Source organism: Telopea speciosissima, chromosome 3 (genome assembly GCF_018873765.1).
Source record: "Telopea speciosissima isolate NSW1024214 ecotype Mountain lineage chromosome 3, Tspe_v1, whole genome shotgun sequence".
NCBI classification, from domain to species: Eukaryota; Viridiplantae; Streptophyta; class Magnoliopsida; order Proteales; family Proteaceae; genus Telopea; species Telopea speciosissima.
Window position 1 is genome coordinate 69,148,868 of NC_057918.1, and position 22,043 is coordinate 69,170,910.

Genomic DNA, 22,043 nt, shown 5'->3' on the forward strand with positions numbered 1-22,043 from the left:
GTGGAAACAGGCCGAGGTTGAGCAATGACACCGAGAAAAAGAAAATATACCTCCCAGTGGAATAATGAGGAATTAAGAACAATAGGGCTGTAAAATCAACGTCAGAGACACGTGTATTAAATGTACACTTGTCAAGCCGGACAATAGGTAGGTATGAGAGACAGACCGAATGGAAGACGAACAGAATCAGGGCTTACCAGAGACTCTTCTATAATGGTAAATGGGAAAGAAAAATCTTTTTTTGTTTTTTTTTGTTTTGTTGTTGTTTCATATGGATTGAGAGGTTAACTAGCTAGCACTCACGGCCCCTGCGGCAGCTGAGAGGGCCAGCACCAGATGTCATGGAGCCCACCATGGAAGAAGACTTGGCTGAAAGGCTTGAAGCCTTTGCATAGTTGGCTGAAGCCCCAGCGCCAGATGGGGTAAAGTAGGCTCCGTTCAACATCATGTCCCCTTCCGACCTCCAGTTCCAACCCGTCCACATACCTTCCGCTGTATTCACCCTCTTTGTCACCTGCTCACCCACATACGTCACTATCATTATCCAAATGTCAAATAAATTACACTTTTTACATAAATTCATTCGGTAAAGACATACAAGATGAACACAGAAACAAAAACAGTACCTCCTTGGCAAAAGGGTTGGTTGGGGCAAGGTATCTGTTGCCTTGACTGTTGATGGTTGGGTTCGCACTTCCTCCAATTGCATACATTTCCCAATGAGTATAATCGTTGTTCACCACATGGAAATACCCATGCCTACACCTGCAATTTTTTCCCCCATTTCATTTAACTTGTAAAACTTTTACCTCCACACAATCAGAAGGAATCTTGACTCATGTTACCAAAAGCCGTAAAAATAACGAAGACTTATTATTGTTCTCTTACCTTGGCATCCTCTGAATGAGACCTTCTCCGAAATGGTTATAAGCGATGGTCACTTGCATCTGCTTGTCGTTTGTGTAGGAGTCACTATGACCCAAAAGCATTACCTGTTCCACATTACACGCATAACGTAAGCCCATCATCAATTCTACACTCATAGGCATTAAGCCGTGTGAAGACAAAATGTTGTAGGGGGAAAAACATAATATAGATGTACCTCATTATGGTGGGCGAAGTGGTTATTAGAGATGGTGATGGCCGTCGAGCCCATAATAGCATCAATGAGGCCATCAGCGCATTTAGAGATAGAGTTGTGATCAACCCAGACATGGCTAGCTCCAAAGAGGGAGACGCCATCACCGTCAGCCATTGTCCTCCAGCCGTAATGACTTGGGGAGCTCCGGACCATGGCATTGCCAGTGGACTTGCAGTCGTGAATATGTAGACCATGGATGATAATGTTGGTGACATACTGGATAGTGATACAAGCCCCATTGGCAATATGGACGTTGACACCACGGCCATCTATGGTCTTGAAGCTATTCATTAAGAGCTCTTGCTTGAGAGTGATAACCATGTCCCGCTTGAACACGATCCACAGGGGCTCTTCCTGGATGACAGCATGGCGGAGGGTGCCAGGTCGAGGGTTGACTGCGTCGTCATCACCAGGATCGGTGACCACGTAGAAGCGGCCTTCACGACCACCGACTGCATTTCGCCCAAATCCTATGCCACAGTCAGCGAGGCGCTTGCGGTGTTGTTGCCAGTTTGGGTCACAGCGCCAGCAGTCATCAATGGGATTCCCTGTGCCACAGGAAAGGTAACCCAGGTTCCTCCTTTCGGTGCTGTTGCGTATGGTCCTGCCAAGCCCATTAATTACATCAAATCCATTCATTAATATAAATTTTCATTTAACCAATATGTCTGAGATTCTATTCCTCTTCTTCCTCCTCCAAGCGGCATGCGATGCGATGATGCGAAAGCTTATTCGCATCCGAAACGAAGCAATTAAAATTGGAACATCGAATCGAAACAGGGAAAGTGTCTTTTACTGTTTGCTATTTTTAATTTGACAATTATGTCAGAGAGATAAGTAAACCAAATTCCTACATGCAAATATGTAATGTAACGTGGGGAATTTAAGATGTAACCAGCTGGAAGCTAAAAACTGTCCAAGTCCTAATTCAATTATGGGGGCTACATGGACAAATGGCTTCAGGTATTGTCCCTGTGGAATAAATAAATAGTAAAGATGGTCAATTAATTCAAGGGTCGTGACTCGTGCGTCGGTGGAACTGGAAGTAGGAATTTATAACTAAAATACTTTCTCGAGATCTTTATTTCAAAAAAAATTATGAAAAAGAAGAAGACTAAAGGCAGAGAAGGGGTTATTTAGTATTATTTTATTGTACTTTCGAAGAGAACGGTGGTTTCATAGAATTTAAAGAAGTTCAACAGTTTGAGAAAATGTGGGTGTGTGATGGGGAAGCAGCATAGGAGACGGTGAACTTCTTCCACAATGCAATGAATTAAGGTGTCACATGAAAATGATGGGAGAACTGAATACGACTGCAGATCACATTAATTACACAAAGCATTACATCCGCATTCCCACCCTCGTGAAACTCAAGCATGGATTAATTGATCAAATTGATTTCTTAAGGTGAAAGAGTCCCAAAAGATGATCTAAATCTGAAAAATCCAAGCACTTTAGGAAGGTTCATGAATACTGATCAAGGTCCCTAGTCCCCCTAGTCAGGCTAGTCCCCAATTACCTGCAGGATGTAACAACATAAAATTTCATAATGTAAAATTTTGTTAGGCACCAACACTGACAAGGAAATAGTTAAAACACAGCCCCGGATCGAATATATGGAGAGAGAGAGAATATGTTAATTTTTTTGCGGGTACAGTAGTAATGTATGTGATTGGAGAAGAAAAAAAAGACGAAATGAAATAAATTTAATGCGTGAGGCGTGGATCTCACGACAATTGCATGTGGGAAGTGTCAAAAAAGAGAAGAAATTCAGGAATGTTAAAAACTGTTTAGCCCTCAAGGTCCAAATCGGGATTACTGCAGAGACGAGTAAAATCAATTTAGGGAAAAAGTATGTGGTTATGTAGATGAATTACCTTTTGAAACAAAAGACGAAAGAGAAAATTTGATGGATAAATAATAAGAACTTCCTCTAATCAAAATATGTAGTTATGTTGATGTTAGCTTTATTTACTTTTTGGAATTTCCGCTTTTCCTCAGGCGAGGAAGAATTTTGACTGGAATTCTTAACCATATTAACTTGGGATCGATTGAGTATTAAAAGTTCAAAAGAAAAGGAGGTCGAGCTCATTGTTCGGTTGATGAGGGGATTGTTATTAAAGAGGGCAAGGGCCATGTGGATTTGTTCTTGTTTCAACGTGCGTATCATGTGTGTGCATTCAGACCTACCCCAACTCCCCGAATAACTGACCGAATCATTGAGGACACAAGATTTACGAGTGAAATACCGAAATAACAATTGAATAATAGCTCTAATTAGTTTCATTCAATCCTACTTATAGCATGTGAGGAAAACATATTAGTTTCTTTTTTTTTTTTTTTGGGGTGGGGGGGTGTGTTAAAGAAAAACAAATTAGTTGGAAGCCACGGAATACTTACATCTCCACCATGGAAGCGACTTCCTCCGGATTGTCGACGGCATGTTCATTCAGTTCATCAACCTCATCCAACCTGAAACAACATCCGCCACACCAAACCACACAAGTCGATTAGGTTAAAAACAATTAAATCATGTTGGCAAGTATAATCTCATCAGTCCAAAAAGAGGAAAATGAAAATTCTAGTCCATTTGAGCTTAAACTAGGTCAATCTTGATCTTGAGCAGAGTAAGCCAGAACCCTTACTCTGTTATTTCTCGGATCCAATTGTATCTCGTTTCTCGATTCTCATTGAATTCTATTCTACCATTTTAGACAAAGAGAAAAGTGTACCAAGGGCGTTTTTGTAATTTCGTTTTCCCTATAACAAATTCTCCTCCAATCAAGGGGAAGCTTTGAAAAAACAAAGGTAAATAAATTGAAGAATATCATATCTCCGTACATATTCAATCTCCTTGTCTCAACACACACACTAGAACGGATCGACACGTACAGTGCCCGATGCAGTCGTTTTCCGATAAAACTGTAAAAGGCGCATTTTAGCGAGAGAGCCAGAGAGAGAGAGAAGAGGTCCTACACTCGTCGGAGGGAATTTCCTTCTTTTTGGTTCTGTTTGGAATCCAAACTTTGGACTGAATTTCCTTCTTGAGGAATCTCTTTTCACATTCCCTTGACCTGGATGACTGCTAGATTATCCTCTCATACCGTACGACAGCCGTAGGATTTTTAACGTTGATACCTAAGACTGTAATAGGAACGGTTCCGAGGGGGAATATTTAGAAAAACGAAGAAAAGATCCATTAGAAGGTCTCGGTCAAGAAAGTTGGCATCCCACTCAACGATGATGATGCCAGATGCCCTACAGGGGCTACCACTAACCAATGAGAGCTTCCACTCGAGGGTTGAGAAAGGCTGGATCCGAAAACGAACGTAACGGAATAAACGATTGAGCTTTCCGGATCTCCGATCTTAAAGGTTAAGATCACTCCCAAGGTTCGGTTAGAATATATCTAGCGATACAGATATTACCGGCTACAAAACCGACAGCCTAGATTCGCCGGGAATTGAGGAAGAGAGAACCTAAGATCCGAAGCAAAGATAGTGAGAGTAGACTACTGACCTCCCGGCTAATGATGAGTTCTTTGAGCTCTGCGAATGCTCCGCTTCTATAATCCTGCGAAGAACAAACAGGCATTGAAGGATAAGAAGCCGTACTAAGAAGAAAAAGAAGTGAAAAACACCGTTAAACCTGCAAAATTCACCCAAATTCAAGCTATGCAATGCCTACAAAGCTACAACCAACGAAATCCTCATTTGCGCTGAGATTTACCCCCAATTCCGAACAGAACAGAGGACAAGCCCGCAATGCAGCTAAATTTTGAAAACATTGAGCCAAATTTCGAAAGAAAACCTAAAATCAAGCAAGAAAGAACACAAACATCCTCCATTACTTGAAGTAGCCGCAAATAAATCACTCTCTCCTGATCTCATTTCCTCGAGAGATTGACAGAGTAAACTGTAACTCTAGAAGGAACTCTTGAAAACCTTAAGATACACACCCTGCTTCTTCCGAGTAACTAATTAATCTTCACTAGCTTGCAATTTCTTTTAGCTCAAGTAAAAGTATACCTCGCATCTGAAACCGCCTCTCTCACTCCTGCCATTACCGCGACGAACAACAGCAGCAGAACAAAACCCAGAGAAAACCACCTCAGAGAAACCGCCATTGTCGTTTCAGAAGTATCTTTCGCTTTCTTGCTTTCTCGCTTTCTCGTTTTCTCTCTCTCAGTTGAACCTCTGCACGCTCTCTCTGTTTTACTCTCTGGATCTCGAGGAGGTATGTATAGAGAGACGAGAGAAACAGAGGTAAAGAATGAAGTAAAAAAAACTTCATGAAACAGCCCTTTTATAGGAAACGTTGGCCTACGTGCCTAACTCCGTTAACTAAACCCACTCTACCATGGTTAGGTTTAATTAACCCATTATAACAGTATTACCCCCTATACAGTTTAACCACCTCACTAAAACCCTAACCGCCAGTAACGGACTCTGCTCTCTCTCTCTTCTCCGACGTTTTTAACCGCTAACGGTGTCGGCCAATCACGTGCCGTACCTCTTACAGTCTCTTCCACCTCCCCGCCCCAGGTGAATCCTTGACACGTAAACTAACTTTAACGCTTTAACTGAACCTATACCTCTGGGGCCCACTATTTCCATGTCAGCAAATCCACTCCAGGATACCGGATTCAGCCGGTGACTATCCGTACTGTCTCTCTCACACAAATTCCGGAATTTCACCGATTCTTTCTTTCCCTCCTATTTTCTACTCCTATTCATTGTTTTTTTCCCAATTTTTTTACTCATTCCGAAATCGTTCTGTTACCTTTTGGGGGCACGATTATGTTCCCATGCAACAACCAAGAGGTCCCCATCATAACAGCGATCTCACGCGCATTCTCAACATTTCCAGTTTAATTACGGATTTACCCTGGTCTGGTTCATCACCGAGTTATTTAACTGCAATTGGAACATTTCCAGCAAATCCGGTCCACTTAGGGTAAGCTTTGTAGAGTGGGTTACTGGTTCGACCAGCCAAACTAGTTGGTCGTTCTCCTGTTTAGCTTTATAGCTTGGATGATTTTAACTTTTAATTGTAGACAAAATGAGATTAATTATGGGATGGGACCCACGAAGTCTTTTTAACATTTGCAAACCTTGGGTTACACGCCAGGTAAGAAAGGTACAACACAACCAGGGTGGGTTTACTTTTGTTGAACTTATACAAATGCAAAAGTTAGATTTTGTAGGCCAGGTTGTTCTCTACTAATGAGAGTGGATAAATTTTAATCTTTTTTTGAGCTGGGCTTCAATCAATGCTAAATTAAAGCCCATATAACAATTTAAATATAGAAAAACAACCTTACCCCACTTTCAATGAGATTGTCAAATAGATCCCAAACATGTCTTTTAGGTTTTTACATTAACAAGACTTTCTCAACCAATATATGAAAAGAAGAAGAAGGAAGTTTTCATTGTGGCCTCTTTGTTACTATCAATCACAAGCAAATTTCCATGCTCTTTAGTCATATTAACTTGTGGAATTCTGCCTAACATCAAGAAACTCTACATGGTGAATAGTTAACAATCAAAACTAACTCGATTCAAGGTTTAAAAGCTTGGAATTGGGAACGATATCGGTTTTCATTGATTTTGATTTGAATTGTTTTGGAATCAGCAGAATCGTCCTAGAATCGATCAGACTCGGCCTAATTCAATCAGACTCAATAAGCAAAGAATTGGGGTTAATTAGAATTGGTCGATCCAATCCAATTTTAAAAACCATGACCAAAAGTGAGCCAGCAATTAATATCAAAGCAGCAATGTAAGTGGTGGAGGAATATTTAGTTTTCCTCAATTAATTTAGGATCAAGTTTTCCTCCATCCATGGTGATTAGGATTCCATTCACTACGCAAAATCGTCTCTATGGTCGGAGGAAATCTTTGTCCATTAATTTAAGAGATAATGCTAACTTTCCATTCTTGATAGGATCATGTTATATTGGATTAATTTTCTGAAAAAGAATTAACAAAGATAGGTGATGAAGAATTTAAAAATGAGAAAAGGTTGGGTATGCTAGCGATATACCGAATGCTAGCACCCTGTGTGTGTGTGTGTGTGTCTCTCTCTCTCCCCCTCCCCCCTTTTAAGGGTAAGGGAATCATTTCAAAGAGGAAAGAAAGAGATAAACACATAGGGTACTAGAATTCGGTATACCACTAGCATACCCATCCCTCTCCCTTTAAAAACAAAAATAAAAATAAAGAAACAGAATTCAAGAAGAATAAGATTCTCCTGGTTTCTTTGATTTCTTTCTTTGGATTAATTGGTTTTCTTTTACCAAATTGGATCTCAATTTTCAACCACCAAGTCCTCTCCTTTCACTACTGGGACCCTGATACTCATGGCTCCACATTAGATATCGAGTTTGACACAACTCTTTGGTAGATAAATCTTAGGGCCACCAAAGAAAAGGGAAATCATGATCACTGACAGCCTGAGCCAACCATTCCATAGAAAAATGACCAGAGACTAGAGACTTGAGCCTTATTTTCCCCTCCCAAATCCCAATCTTAATATTATCTAGCTTCTAAGGCATTGAGTTGAAAGTTTATATTGGACCAGCCAATTGGATCAGATTCACTGGTTCTATGCCCCTTAAAGTTTCAAACCCAATGGGTCCAAATGAGATGCTCCTTGTAGCCTCCATTTGTTTTGATGTAAGAGAGAATAAAATAATAATAATAATAATAAATAAATAAATATTTTTTACTGTAAAATCTAATGTTCCACTATTTTTTTTTTTAATTTGTAAAATTTTCATGGGAGAGAATTTTACGAGGTTTTACATATTTTTTGTGAAAAAATTAAAATTACTTGCAATTTAACCATAAATTTTTTTCCTTGTTAAAATTTAATATCTTGAAAGCATCCTTTGTTAGTTTGTTACCTTGGATGGATGCATATGGCCTACTTTGTGGGACCCATGCCATTATAGGGTTCTCACAATCATATGATAAGGGCTACATATTAATTCAATCTCAGTTGTAATGGCATTTTATGCACTAATTTTAATTTTTTTTTATCCTATAAAATTAACGGTAAAGATGTATTTGAAAAATTTTACCATGACATTTTAGGACATATTTAACCTCTTAAAACTAAGCAGTGGAAAAACTTTCAAACATATAGTACTTACTTTTAAATAAAATTATCCAAGCGAAAGAATTGTGTATAATATTTTGGACAAAGTTTTCCTCTACCCTTAAATGACACTTTACCTACCATCCTAGGGTTACAAACCCCTATAGTGTTTTAGTATTTTCCCAAAACATCTTTGCGATGCCTTCTCCAGCACATCCGACACCCGCGATGAATGTAATCACATTCACCGTGGATGGATCAAAACTTGGTCCTAATATTTTACTTGGAAATAAAAGTACAGACATTGGAAAAAATTTCATATTTTAAACACCCTTATGATGCCCTCTCCCCCCCATCCGACACCCACGGTGAATAGGTGGGTGGAGGGAAACTCGGTCCTAATACTTTACTTGAAAATAAAAATACACACATTGATCAAATTTAAAATTATTTTTATGTAAAACATTCATGTTGCCATATTTGCTTTATTGTAAAATTTTCTATGCAAATGAAATTTGTATATTAAAACTTTCATCCATATAAAAACCGTATATTTTTTCAATGCATTTCTATATTTTTTTAATTAAAAACTAATAATGAAAAATCATTATCTCACATAAAAGAAAAAATTTCCTACCTTTTTACAGGGAAACAAACAGAGCCATAATCATGTAACTCAAGAACATGTCTTAAGTATGGGATATGTTGCATTTATCTCATTAATGGTCTATCGGATTATGTTAATTCATATACCCTATACATAAGGGTGTTAAACGGTCCGGTTTCGGTTAAACAGTTTGGTGCGGTTCGATTTTGGCTGCTTGAGGGTAGAAACAGTAATCAGGCCGTTTAAATAAACGGTCTCATAATCAAAGCCTGAACCGTTTGGTAAACGGTTTCGGTTAAATGATTTTAAAATGGTTTCGGATGGTTTTCAAACGGTTTCGGTTAGATGGTTACTAAATGGTTTCATAAACCATTTACTAAATCTAATTTACACTGGTTACTTGTTTGCATTTTTTAATATAAAATGGACTTTCTATTAATCTTTTCAATCATAAATTCCACTTAGTGCATCTCTTTTTATCTTCCTATTTCATTATAGCTTCTTTAAAATTCACAATTTTCCTAGAACTTATAAAATTTATACATTAGAACACCTGAGATAAAATTTATGATTCTAATTTTTAAACGGTTAGACAGTTCGGTTTTAATTACACAGTTTGAAACTGTTGAATTAATCGATCTAAATCGAACCGAACCAATTAAATAAACAGTGTCATTTCTAAAACCATAACCGGATCATTTAACTAAACGATCTATCAATTTCGATTTACATGATTCGATTCGATTCGATTTGGGTTTGGTTTTGATAACCTTACCTATACATAACATTATACTTCATATTTAAAGTTTAAACAAAAAAAATGGAAAATACTTATTATGGAAGGAATTAATTCATTAGTTGTATTGTAGAATAAAAATAGTGGACCTTAGAGGACAACAGACGGCCCCACATGGAAGACCATAATGGGTTGGCTATAGGTCGGCAACAAATCCTAATCCAATCCAATTTTGCCACCTGGCCCAATTCCGTAAATAGAAACCCCATTATCCTGATACGGTGTTTACGTCCGACCAACGTCCCCACTAATTTGACGGATCCAGCTGCCAAATTTAGGGGTAGGAAGGAAGAAGGAGGAAAGAATGAATGAATGAATGAATGAATGAAGAAGGGGAGATCAGAATAATAGTTTTTTCAGGGTGTGTGTGGTGGGGCCCACATTTAAATCACCGACGGTCTAAGAAAGACAGTAGTCCAGAGAGTCTCCAGAATCCCAGAGTCACATGGGCATGATTTACACGCTCCGCTCATTAAGGAGACGGATTGGGATTGGATAAGAAGACTCTCTCTCTCTCTCTCTCTCTCTCTCTACGTCTACGACGACAATTCCCTATAATAATAATATTCTATTTCCCTGTAATAATATAAGTATATAACCCTCCAATACATAATAATTTTTCCTTATCTTTGCTTACGGAGCGATTGACGGTCCTGATGACACATCATAGTTTTTTTTCGGTAAAGGATGACGCATCATAGTCGTCTGTTTTTATATATACTTTTTAGATAAAATAAAAAAATATATATGAAAAAGGAATGAGGAGTTGATAACCCACGTGGTATGGTCAAATTGGTCCGGGCGGCAAGGAGAGTGCAATCCTAACGGAATAATCTTTGGTGATCAGAATGAGATTCTGACTATTATCCACTTTCTCAGGAAGAATATGGTGTGTTTGATCAGTGGGTTGGAACCGGTCTGGATAATAATGGAAGGAGGAGGTGGGTTCCATATTAGCTACTAAGTAAGTATTATCAAGAACAAAGAAGAATAAGCCCCATGATTAACTGACATTAAGAGTTATGACTTAAGTGCATATCCTCAAGCTCTCTCTCTCTTTTGTTTTTCTAGCTCTATAATTTAATTAATACTTTGGATTTACATGTATTAACATACTTGAAAAATCGGGTTTTAATTGGGATGAGCCATCTGAGTTGAGTCAAATTTTTGAAAAACCTGGTCAAGAGTCTTGTAGATTCGATCAGAGTAAAAAATGACGATACTGGATTATAAATCGTCAGAGTCAAATAAGACTCGGTATTTTTATTTGAGTCATCACAAACTTGGCTAGTTTAATTGTTTTTTAAAAATCATAAAATTGGTTCACTTAGAAACTGAGTTGAGTAAAATAGTAAATCTATATTCCAAAAACAATAAGAAACCCTCAGCTCCTCAACTTCCTTCTCTTGCTCAATGGTATGAACTAAAAATGTATTGATATGTGGTTCTTTTATTTATTTTTTTCTAATTTCCCCATATTCTTCTGTATTTTTCTGATATTTTTTTACTAATTTATACATATTTATTGCATTAAAAATTAAAACAAACATGACTTACCTTGACTGGATTTGATAAAATCGAATCACTAGATTTTTCTACAAGACTAGTCTTAGAAAACCTGATTTTCCGACTATGACATTAACCATCATAGAGGGTCTAACCTAACCATGCATTGTCTTAGTTTCTGTGAATGTGTTGGTGATGAAAAGGACTTTAGACCAAGTTATATATAGAAGAAGTACTAATGGAAACATAAACTTACTATCATGTTTGACGGATAAAATTTGGCCGTATTTATAGAAATAATTAATCACCATTGCCAAACACATTTTTAATTAATACATTCATCCACCACCAACCCACTACAGTCATACTTTGACCTAAGACGACGAGCTTGTAACAATTAATCACTGATCATACATCATCAAGAAGTGATGCAAATGCTGCACATTGTTACATCATGTTTGCTTGACAAAATGGTCAAAACTGAAGAAAATCACCGATGGGAATTTGAAAACTCGATCTTTCTTAGTATACCCACCACCAACTACTTCTAAATATGAAACCCAAATTGTGATTAATTAAAGGAGATAGTTTTCTTCCATTACGCGAAGGTTCATTGCATCATCCTAGGATTCACAAATCCCTTTAGGGTTTTAATATGTTTTCCAAAATATTCTCCCAATACTCTCTCCCATCCATCTGAAGCCTCCCTTGGTGAATTTCAATTCGCCACGGCTTAAGGAACACTCGATACTGAACTAAGTGTTTCTATCATCCATAAGTATAAAGGGAAAACGTATTGCAAAACAGATAGTAGATTTGTTTCTATCTTTTGTTGAATCTTTTTCATGGTTATAGTTACCAACGTGTTAATTAATCAATTACGATAAATTGTATCAGATTTAGTAGTTTTTTCTTTAGTAATACCTTGACGTGACATGAGTGTGAGAGAGGTTCAAGAATCAATTTTCTTTTTAAAAGGGCTAAAATCAGTTATTTTGGCTTTTTGACCCCATATTGTAGGATGGATCTCGAAAAATATGAAAGATCTCCCTCCAAGATGTACATATTACTTTCATCGAATAGGGCATTCCACAGAATTCTATATGTATCTATGAGATCGAGTATGGACCGATCACGTGGTTCCTGCACCTAGACACAAGACCACACAAAATTAGCGATAAACCACCGGTGAACTAAAAAATATCATTTAGTTAAATGCCCTTGAACGTGCTGTTATTAGCCCCTTTTTTAGCTAATGGTCAGCAATTTGTATTAATATGAAACATAAATAGTACAACTAATAGCCTTTAACCAGCCAAAGGGGAAAAAAACCGACGATTCAAAAGATCCTGGCATACTAATGACTCAACACATTACTGAAATCTATAGTTAGGTTGCCCAAGAGCATCCCTGCCAACAGTGTTAGCAATGAAGCTTGGAGTAGAGTTCCAATAACATGTTGTTTTTCTCTTGGCTGCCTAGTTTGCGAGGGCGTCCGTTGCTGAGTTTGCCTCCCTGTAGCAGTGTATGACCCGCCATTGAATAGAGTCTAGGAAAGACTTTGCGGTCCACCTTTCTTGCAAAAGATTCCATGGTAAATTCTCTAAAAATATTGCCGCCACTGGTGCAGGCACTACAAGATCAGATAGTTATCTCTTGCCCTAAAGGTAATTAACCCAATCTCATGGTTACCAAAAATCCTAACCAATATCCTTTTAAAGTCAAATTTCAACAAATTGAAGAAGTTTTATAAGACTAACCAAACCCATTCCTAATTTATGACTTTAGAAAGTAAATAGGCCATCATTTACCATTAATAAACTAATTAATTTGATGATTTCGTTTAGTACTAGTGGTTATACACAAGATTTTGATTCCATGTTACTTTCTACTTCAAATTAATTAGGTAGCTTTAAGAAGGTAAACCCCATTACAAAATGTTGGCATGTTTGGTGCATTCATAACGCTTTTAGTTACATAACTTTTCTTTCTTTTGTTTCTACCTATAGTTAAGGTTTTCCAAAAGTAAAAGTAAATAAAAATGTTAGCAAGTTGCACTGGAGAATATCTTAATGAAATTTTTGCTCCTTGTTCTACGCCGCTATATCTTGCTAAGCAAAAAAATTTCAATTCAAAATTTTTTTTTTTTTTTTTGGTATTTATTTTATAGTTGTTTGATTCTTTCCCTGAATCAAGTGATGAGGCAAGTTATGATCTCAATAATCCCTTAATTTTGGGATGTTAGCTTCAAGCAACCCTCTCCTCCTCTAAACCTCAAACCATTTCATTATTCCTTTCTTCCTTCAAGGGGTGGAGCATTAAACAGTTTATTACTTCAGCGTGAACAAAGATTACAAAACATTCATCGCTTTCATTTGATTGCACTAAAAATCTTTAAAACCCAAAGATTAGATTTAATTGAAGTAATGTATATATTTATGGTAGTGCCATCAGATCCCCAGCTTGTAAGAAAATATTTTTATTTTCGACTGCCTTACCCCCACTTGGGCAAGGCGCTTGGGCAGGGGTAAGGAGGTCATTGCGTGTCTTACTGTGTCTGCGACAGTAGGGAATTTGGGACTGCTCGGCAGTAGAGGGATCCGACCCTTCTTTGAGCTGTCGAACAGAATACACTAACATATTTGTGTCTATATATCTCTCTATTGCTCATATGAAATGACCTTACTTCATTTGTGAACTCCTCGATACCGTTTGCTCAAGGAACCCTCTCCCTAGGTTTAATAAGGGTATAAGTTCCTCACAATAATACAACCTCATGCCACTATAGACTAGCATACGTGAATCTAGGGGTGTCAATTCTAAGCCCTCACCGATAGGATTGACCTGTCCTGACCGGTGAAAGCCCAAAACCTACCCGATACGTTAGCTAAATATATAGATCATGGTGCAAAGGGATGGACCGACGGGCACCCGACCAAGCCCGATTGGACTGTTTGTTTTACCCCCAATTACCCCATAAATTCTCCATTTTATCCCAAATATATCATTTATTAATCACCTTGATTAATTTATCATTTTGTATTATGTAAGTTATAAATAAAGGACTATGAGCCGAGTAAAAACATAGAATTGATAATTATATGTTATTGCACTATGAAGTTGATAGGCCAAAAATGAACGAAGTACATTTATATTGTTTGAAATGACATTATATAAATTAGAGATTTACTTATGGATGTCCCTTAGCCTAATAAGGAACATTCTCTTAAGTAAGTTTTTGTTTCATCACAAGGAATTGAATCTCATTAGATGCTATATGGACCAAACTTGCATAACCCGATTGTAGCTCATTTAAAATGGGCATGTTTAGTACAAGACCAATTAAAAACTGACATTCGATCGACCGTTTATAAATAGGACCATGCCTAACTTATGAGAACCAATTACTTAAACGAATCAATCACGATGCAAGATTCTACACTAGAGAAACGGCTTAGGCCCCTACAAAAACCAACCTAGACCAACGGATTGACAATGCTACGTGAATCCACCTCCTACCACCCCTACCGAAGGCAGTGTAATTGTATAAACCAACTTAGTGGGTCCAGGCAAGTTGTCCCAACCGACCCACCCACCTCTTGCTATCCCTACAAGATCCTAAATAGGATCACTCAACAAATCCCCCAAACTGTTTACCAAATGCGCAATCCTAAAGTCTTATTAGAAGTTTCCATGTATGACAAACCATGATCATTTAAACTATTTCTGAATTCAATTCAGAAAATGATCACTTCTATGCCCTAATCTTCAGTATGGATTGTTTTCTAAAAGGCATAAAAGTCAACCCTTTCAGCATAAAAGGCAATTTTAGGAGATTACCAGCTAGACATAAAAATTAATGATGAATAAGATTAAAGCCTATGACCTAATAAGTATGTAGAACATAATTAGGACCGAGTTTCTCTTCACCCACCGTTGTTATTTTGATTGGATATGTAACTCTAAGGGAAGTTTCAGACTCCATACTCTTGGTGGTGAAATTAGAGAGAGAGAGAGAGAGAGAGAGAGAGAGAGGGGGTGTCTTATGACATAAATGTGAGACTCGATCCCTTGACCTTCAGAGGCATGCACTCTATTGGCTAGCCATCAACTAACTAACCAAGCAGTTGTTCATTTCTTTGGCCTAATCTGGCACCTGCCATAATTAGGCCCCAACCCTCCACACAACATGAGATGTACAATCAACCACTGGCCATCTACAATTACATTTTTCTTTTTCATTTTTAGAAGACGGGTCTTGGTGCAACAATAAATTTTGTTGCGTCAAGAAATCTCCACCAAGGGTCCTCCTGGGCTTGGACCTGCACAAGAGAACAAGATGGACACCAGAGAGTTGGTTTTCACTAGCGGGGGACTTTCTGATGCTTAAGTCAGATCTGTTTTAGCAACAATTGAGAATAGTGAAGATGGTTTTCTAAGAGATTATACCTGGATATATATAAGGTTTAGTTAAGGAGTAGGCGGTTCATGCGAGAGTCCCAATATGGTAGTTTCTATTCTCTGTGAGAATATTTTTGAGAGAGATCTCTTTAGGAGTAAGATCCTTTCTTTCTTTTGTTCCAACTTTTTCCTTAGTAGTTTCCATATGGGAATGGAGGGTTACGTGACTCCTGAGGCCGTACTTGGTGTTCTCTTCATGGGTCTAGATCTTGGGTATGATTTATTGGATCTCGGGTTATCGTTCTTTGATGATGTGGTGTAATTCTATTGAGTGATTATATTTTTAATATTATAAAGTTGTTCCATTGCGACATAGTGATTATGGGTTTGAATCAAGAAACAGTATTTTCGTAAAACGAAGGCATAAGGCTGTGTACATTATGACGAGAACCTCGTGCAATGTATGAAGTTACATGGGAATAATTAATTCTTTCTTCTATAATTGTTCTTTTTGGGCAAAAAAATTGTGATCAAGACAGGTCATTATGATTGTCATGATCATTCTTACAATTTTAGAGAGCTTATAATCTCAAGTTATATACACTCTAGTGTTTTTGTTCAAGTAAACTTTCGATTTCAACACAAGCAGCCTCATAAGAACTAGAACTCAAAACTAATGTAAGAAGTAGTGTTGGTGATGATGTTGCCCATGATTAGCTTAGGGTTTGGTCCCTCCCTTCGGTAGGTGTGCTTAGTCGTCCGTGAGAAAGCCATTATTATCGCGGCTCATTTTACTAGCAAGTAGTAATAATATTAGAACATGAAAGATGATGAGAATTTATTATTCCCCTCTTTCTACCATGCGTAGCTAATGTGGCAGACAAGGTTTTTTTTTTTTTTTTTTTTGGTTCCAAGAACCTCTTCACACATTAAAAAAAAAATACTTTACCCAATTACTACAACCATGCTTTTAAACTAGAATTTAACTCGTCTTCAGGGAGCCCAGCATGCCTAGGGTGTATCCAGTCGTTGGGCTGTGTCGTATACGTTCCTAGGTGTACGTTGAGATGTGTGCGGCATAGCTCAACTGCTGAATGCCCACTGGGCGCTAGGCTCCCTAGAGACGATCCTAATCCTTTAATCCAAAGGATTAGGATCATCTATTATTTTAAATAGACAGTGACATGGGTTTTCCTTAGTTCTTCTCTTCACAAATTATTATTTGGGTAGTTTTTGGTAATTTTGTAAGCTGTTCAGAAAACCAGTTTCACATACATATCTATGGGAAAAATTATCTCCTCCAGTTGCTTGCCCGGCCCAATTTCCTAGTGCCTATAATAAGGGGGGGGGGTGGACCCCACCCAAGCAGAGTGTTTGGGCAAAAGTAGGATGGTCATTGCACCCTCTTATTACATGCACTAGGAAACAGAACCGGACAGGGAATTAGAGGGGACGCATGGGATAGCTAGTAAGAGCTAAGGATGCCTCGTAGAAGGAATCTAACTAAGCAACCAATCAAGGAACGACCTAATCATTAACACATGTGGCTTACCAATGTTGTTTAAGTTATAGAAAACTAGCCAATTAAGGGCTTCCTTAGGTAGGTCTACCTGGTTGGGGTCTCCATGAGTACTCCAGTTGTCCCTATAGAAAGCTAAAGAAAAACATAAATTTCCTTGAGAACATAAAATGTTTCCTTTTTGACTTCTAATTAATCTGGATGATTATCCTTAACCATATATGCTTAATTCTTTCCATAAAGGTATCTCTGCCCATGTATGCTTATTCCCCTCTCTCTCTCTCTCTCTCTCTCTCTCTCTCTCTTTCTTGTTAATATGTGTTGTTCTACTTAGTAGACTTAAATAGGGTTCACATGCTATACGTATGTGGCACATGTTAGAGTTACTAAAGTCCAAACCTGCTAAATCATAGGAAGATATTAATTAATTAATTAGGACTCTCTCTCTCTCTCTCTCTCTTTACTAACATATATATTCCACTTTGGGGACCCATAAGAGATTTGGTGCCATTCATTGCGCTCTGCATAGATTGATATCTGTGAATAATTGCTATTCAATCTTATCCTCCTCCTTAATAAAAGCATAAATCGTTCCCTACTCTACGTTCTTTCTTCATTATCAGGATTAGGTTCGTCTCTAGAGAGTTCAACGCCAAGGGTGCTGTCAGGGCCGGGACATCCAACAATTGAGTTGTGTCGTACACATCTCGATGCACATTTAAAGATATGTGCGATAAAACCCAATGACTGGCAGCACCCTTGGCGTGCTGGGCTCCCTATAGATGAGCTAATTTCTCATTACTAATACTATGTTGGAAGAAAAAAAGGAAAGAAATGTTTAAGGACCCAATTAGCTAGAAACAGTAGTGAATTAGTTAGTAAAGGGAAAGAGAAAGTAGGTTAACTGAAACAACAACGATCGACAATAACTACCAAACAAGACCTTTTGTGCTTTATTGGTTTGAGTGACAACTTCGAACTGAGAAGCTCGAGAAAAAGGAAAGTGAGAGAGAGTGGGTAGTCAGAGAATGAAAGTAGAGTGAGTTTGTTAAGTTCATAAGTCCATACCAATTAAGTTCCCCACCAACCACGCAATGCGTCCATTAGCCCTCCCGCTATCAACGCCGTCCTCTATGCCTTCTTCTTCTTCTTCGTCTTCTTACTTTTGCTTTCTAAGTTGCTACTCCGGTTTAATTTTTAAATAAATAGCCAACTAACCACCAATCCACCAACCTATCTCTCTCACTCACAATCAAAAGAAAGCCTAAATTTACAAGTCTCTAACATGAACAACTTGTAACTTTTGGTTACAATGTTGGCAAGGTGGTAGTTTTATTAGATGGGTAGGAGTTGTACTAGTTCCCACAGATAGTTGAAGAAAGGGAAGACATCAGACAAGGTAAAACAACCACTTATCACAAGCAAAATAGAAAGAATATTTAAGAAAAATCATATCAATCTTATATGAAACTCAGTCAACTGTAACAGCTCACCATCCACTTAACTGAGTCGTAGCACAAACCAACTCGGAGTATAAAAAGAATAATATCTGACAGAGATAGGTATTCACATCTATTACTCTTCCCGTATTTCACCCTTGCTTACCTATTATCTGGTTCTGACTATATCATCGAAGTTACCACAAGTTAACATCGGGTTCATCCGACCATTCTCTATTTAATTCTACAAGTCATCCACCTCAGCCATATCAGAATTAAACGGCAACACAATCATATACTGAACAGAACCCAAACCCTCTCCTCTCCCATCCACTCCCCCACCAAATCAAAGCACTAAATCTCACGCTCTCTCTCTCTCTACTGTTTTTTCTGGGCTGGGCTGGGCTTATGGGGTTGAGTTGGCCCACAGTGGGGGAAGGTGGGGGAGACCTATCATCCACATGACTTCATGTGCACTCTAAAGGCACAAAAGGGTTCCCAACACGGATGACAGAAAGAACCCATGGCCTCCTCTGCCCATGTGCGCATGATTGGTTGCTAGCATGCACATGTTTTCCCTCTAGCTTTCTCCTTCTCTTACACCCTTGTTATGTAGTTTGAAGGCTCATGAAGAGTGTAGGGATGTTGGAGCAAGCTAGGCTAAGGGTTGGAGGAGTTCAAGTTTACATAACTGCAAGGGACTTGTGTAAACAAAAAAGATACTCTCCCTATTTCTCTCTTATGGACTCTGAGTAGGGATTAAAAGGTATTTTTCAAAAGTCTTAGGAACCCTTAATTTATAACTTAAGATGTTCCCCACGTCCAAAGGGGGAGTTCCTCATCCAAACTCTTAGAGATTTCCTTGATCATAAGGAGATTAAGTTACTTATTAACTAAGAATGTAGGTATAGTACTCCATCAAACAACCAAGACTAAGTATATGATGGACTCCAACTCAAATAGTAACCTCCAGCATCAAGGTCTATGGAATCTTTAGAAGGGTTTAAGTAAGTCTTTTGGTTGGCACTGACGAGATAGGCCAAATACATACATTGGAAACCTCAAACTCAAGAGTCCAAGTTTATGTAACAACCTAGAATCCAACGCTAGCTAGATAAGACTATTCCTCATCCAATTCATGTTTCATTGCATTTTTTTAATTTTAAGGTTTTTCATGTTGCCTATTTTCTTTGGTCAAAGTTTTCCTTGATTGGGAGAGGAAGAATCCCCTCACCATTGGTGATGTGACCATTAATGGGACTCTTGTCCCATCACATTTGGGATCGAAACTACCCCTCCCCTTGGGTATCCGACAATGATTCCCATGATGAAGGAATTCTTCCTTCACAATGAGTCTTTCACCATGGGTGAAGGGAAACTAGTCATTTTTTTTTTAGTCTTTTAAAAAATGTGAATCATAATTGTCACAATGGTCTATTATTTTTTCAAATGTCACAAAGTAGTTATTCTGCCATGTGGACAAATGATAAGTTCATTTCGACCGTTGAATAGAGAGGACATGGTTTAGATTAGTCTTGTGTCAAAATTTAGAGTTTAATTCAATCAAATATATACCTCCTTTTGTATTGGCACACATCTCGTATATATCTATGCAGTGTCCAACATTATTGCGCATTCTCTCAACTTTGAGTATGAATAAACATAAAAATTGATGACTCAAATTTATCTTATGATTTTTGAAAATATCACTTTCTATTGTTACACGGATTCCCGCCCTTCAAAAAACAAGCTTCTAATTTTGAAAACAAAGTAGTTTTGGCTAATGAAGACCTATTTGAAAGGTCAACATGGATGGGTCACTGGGATCTTTATCCCCTCAATTTACCTGCCCCTCAATCTCCTCAATTCCATCTAAAAGGGGGCAAAAATGATCACCCTACCCTTGCCCGAACACACTACCTGTGTGGGGTCCATCTCTCCCTATTAGAGAGAATTGAGGAAATTGACGGACAGACAAATTGAGGTGATAATTTTTCCACTGGGCTTGGCCAGATTTTTAAAATGTATATGTATGATCTTCTATGAATTTATTGATTTTACAATAAACTCAGTCTTATTCCAACTTAATGGGATCGACTACATGGATCCAACAAAACAAAATAGAGAAAATTAAGGTCTAAACAAAAAAAAGGGACTGGAGAAATAGGGAAAGAGTGATGGAAAACGAGATGAATAATAAATTCTAAAAAACAAAAGAGGGAGAAATGATGAGAACAGCTTAATGGGTTAATAGGAGGGGACAATTTGAACATTTCAAAATAACAGAAGAAAAAAAGAGGTAAGACTTCCTTTTTTTTATCCCAAAAAATCAAGGTGAAACTTTTAACAAGAGAAGTTGAGTAAATAGAGTGTAAGTTTAAGGGAGTGATAAAAATTTTCCCATGATAGAAATACATAGGGATTTTTTTTGTTTTTTAGGGTCCAAAATAAAATACACAGAGGAGACTTTTAAATATCAGTCAAAGTGCATATCAGATCACACTCATCATTTGGGTGGGGGCTTTGGTTTAAGCCACTTTCTTTGTGCTTTCATGAATTACAAACATACAAGAATGAATAATAGTGCTCAAACTCTTTTATATCTTTAGCTTAATATATATTTTTTATTCCCATAAAAAAAAACATACAATAATGAATAGCCTCAAAGGAGAGTCCCACATGGGCCCCAACAGGATCTAAAACAATAGATTGGTGGGGCCGTGGTGGAGGTGCACCTTGAGGAGTGACACGTGGCATATCCAACAAAGCAGAGCAATGGGGTCACACTTTCTACAACTGTGATTGTCAGGTTGAAAGAACATTAATTGAATCTTATCTTCTCAAACAACTCAACTCCAAGTACGTTTCCGTGTCTATATTCATTCTTGTTCTTGCTGGATTGATTTGTTATGTTCCCATTCGATGCTCAGTTTCCATCTCTCATCACAGAGATTGCAGCAGCACATGCATTGAATAATTCAAGTACACATACATTTCTTATTGTGGGTTCTGATGGGATCGAACTTTTTTATTGCAGTTTGTACGGATTATGGATTTGGAGGGAATGCCAGAGAGGCAGAAGCCAAGGGATTGTCACAACTCACAAGGCTTGATCTTTAGAAGCGTTCAAATTGACATCTACGATAGGATTCATGTGAATAGCCTTAGAAGGGTCTTCTATGTTCTAAAGGTTATATCCAGTGCAAGAGGCTCCCATCACGCAGAGAGACTATTTAAAGAGACTTGAATGTGAGATCGTTTGATTACGATGAAGCAACCTTATTGTTGCACAAAGGTCCACCCTCTTTGTCTTCTATGTTCTACTAGACATTAAGTCCATTTTAGAAGTGTTTCGTTACTGTTTCTCTTCATACAAAGTGTACACAACTATACATCTCATATATTATTTCGATGTAATGAGAAAAACTTTAACCCTCTTTAATTTATTTCAAGTCATTTTATGTCCAAACAAACAGAGCCTATTATAGTGGAAATAGATAGGGGAGTTTCATTTGGATTCTAAACACAACAAG

General features: G+C 37.9%; 1 protein-coding gene across 1 annotated transcript; it reads right to left on the minus strand.

Moving 5' to 3' along the window:
• Positions 1-272: 272 nt before the first annotated feature.
• LOC122655726 (probable pectate lyase 8) lies at positions 273-5,274 on the minus strand. The gene is made up of 7 exons (XM_043850023.1): positions 5,170-5,274; positions 4,661-4,714; positions 3,542-3,613; positions 1,103-1,745; positions 889-992; positions 627-765; positions 273-514 (listed from the first exon to the last, which is right to left on the minus strand). Exons 1-7 carry the CDS (start codon positions 5,265-5,267, stop codon positions 293-295), a joined length of 1,332 nt encoding a protein of 443 aa, XP_043705958.1. The 5' UTR covers positions 5,268-5,274; the 3' UTR covers positions 273-292.
• Between the last annotated feature and the right edge of the window lie 16,769 nt (positions 5,275-22,043).

What these genes read in the sequence shown, in the direction of transcription:
- LOC122655726 (XM_043850023.1), bottom strand. Translation starts at nt 5,267, where the DNA reads ATGGCGGTTTCTCTGAGGTGGTTTTCTCTGGGTTTTGTTCTGCTGCTG. An exon ending in GAGGCGGTTTCAGATGCGAG is followed by an intron (nt 4,715 to 5,169) that starts GTATACTTTTAC and finishes TGTTCTTCGCAG; the next exon opens with GATTATAGAAGCGGAGCATT. An exon ending in CTCATTCAGAGGATGCCAAG is followed by an intron (nt 766 to 888) that starts GTAAGAGAACAA and finishes AAAAAATTGCAG; the next exon opens with GTGTAGGCATGGGTATTTCC.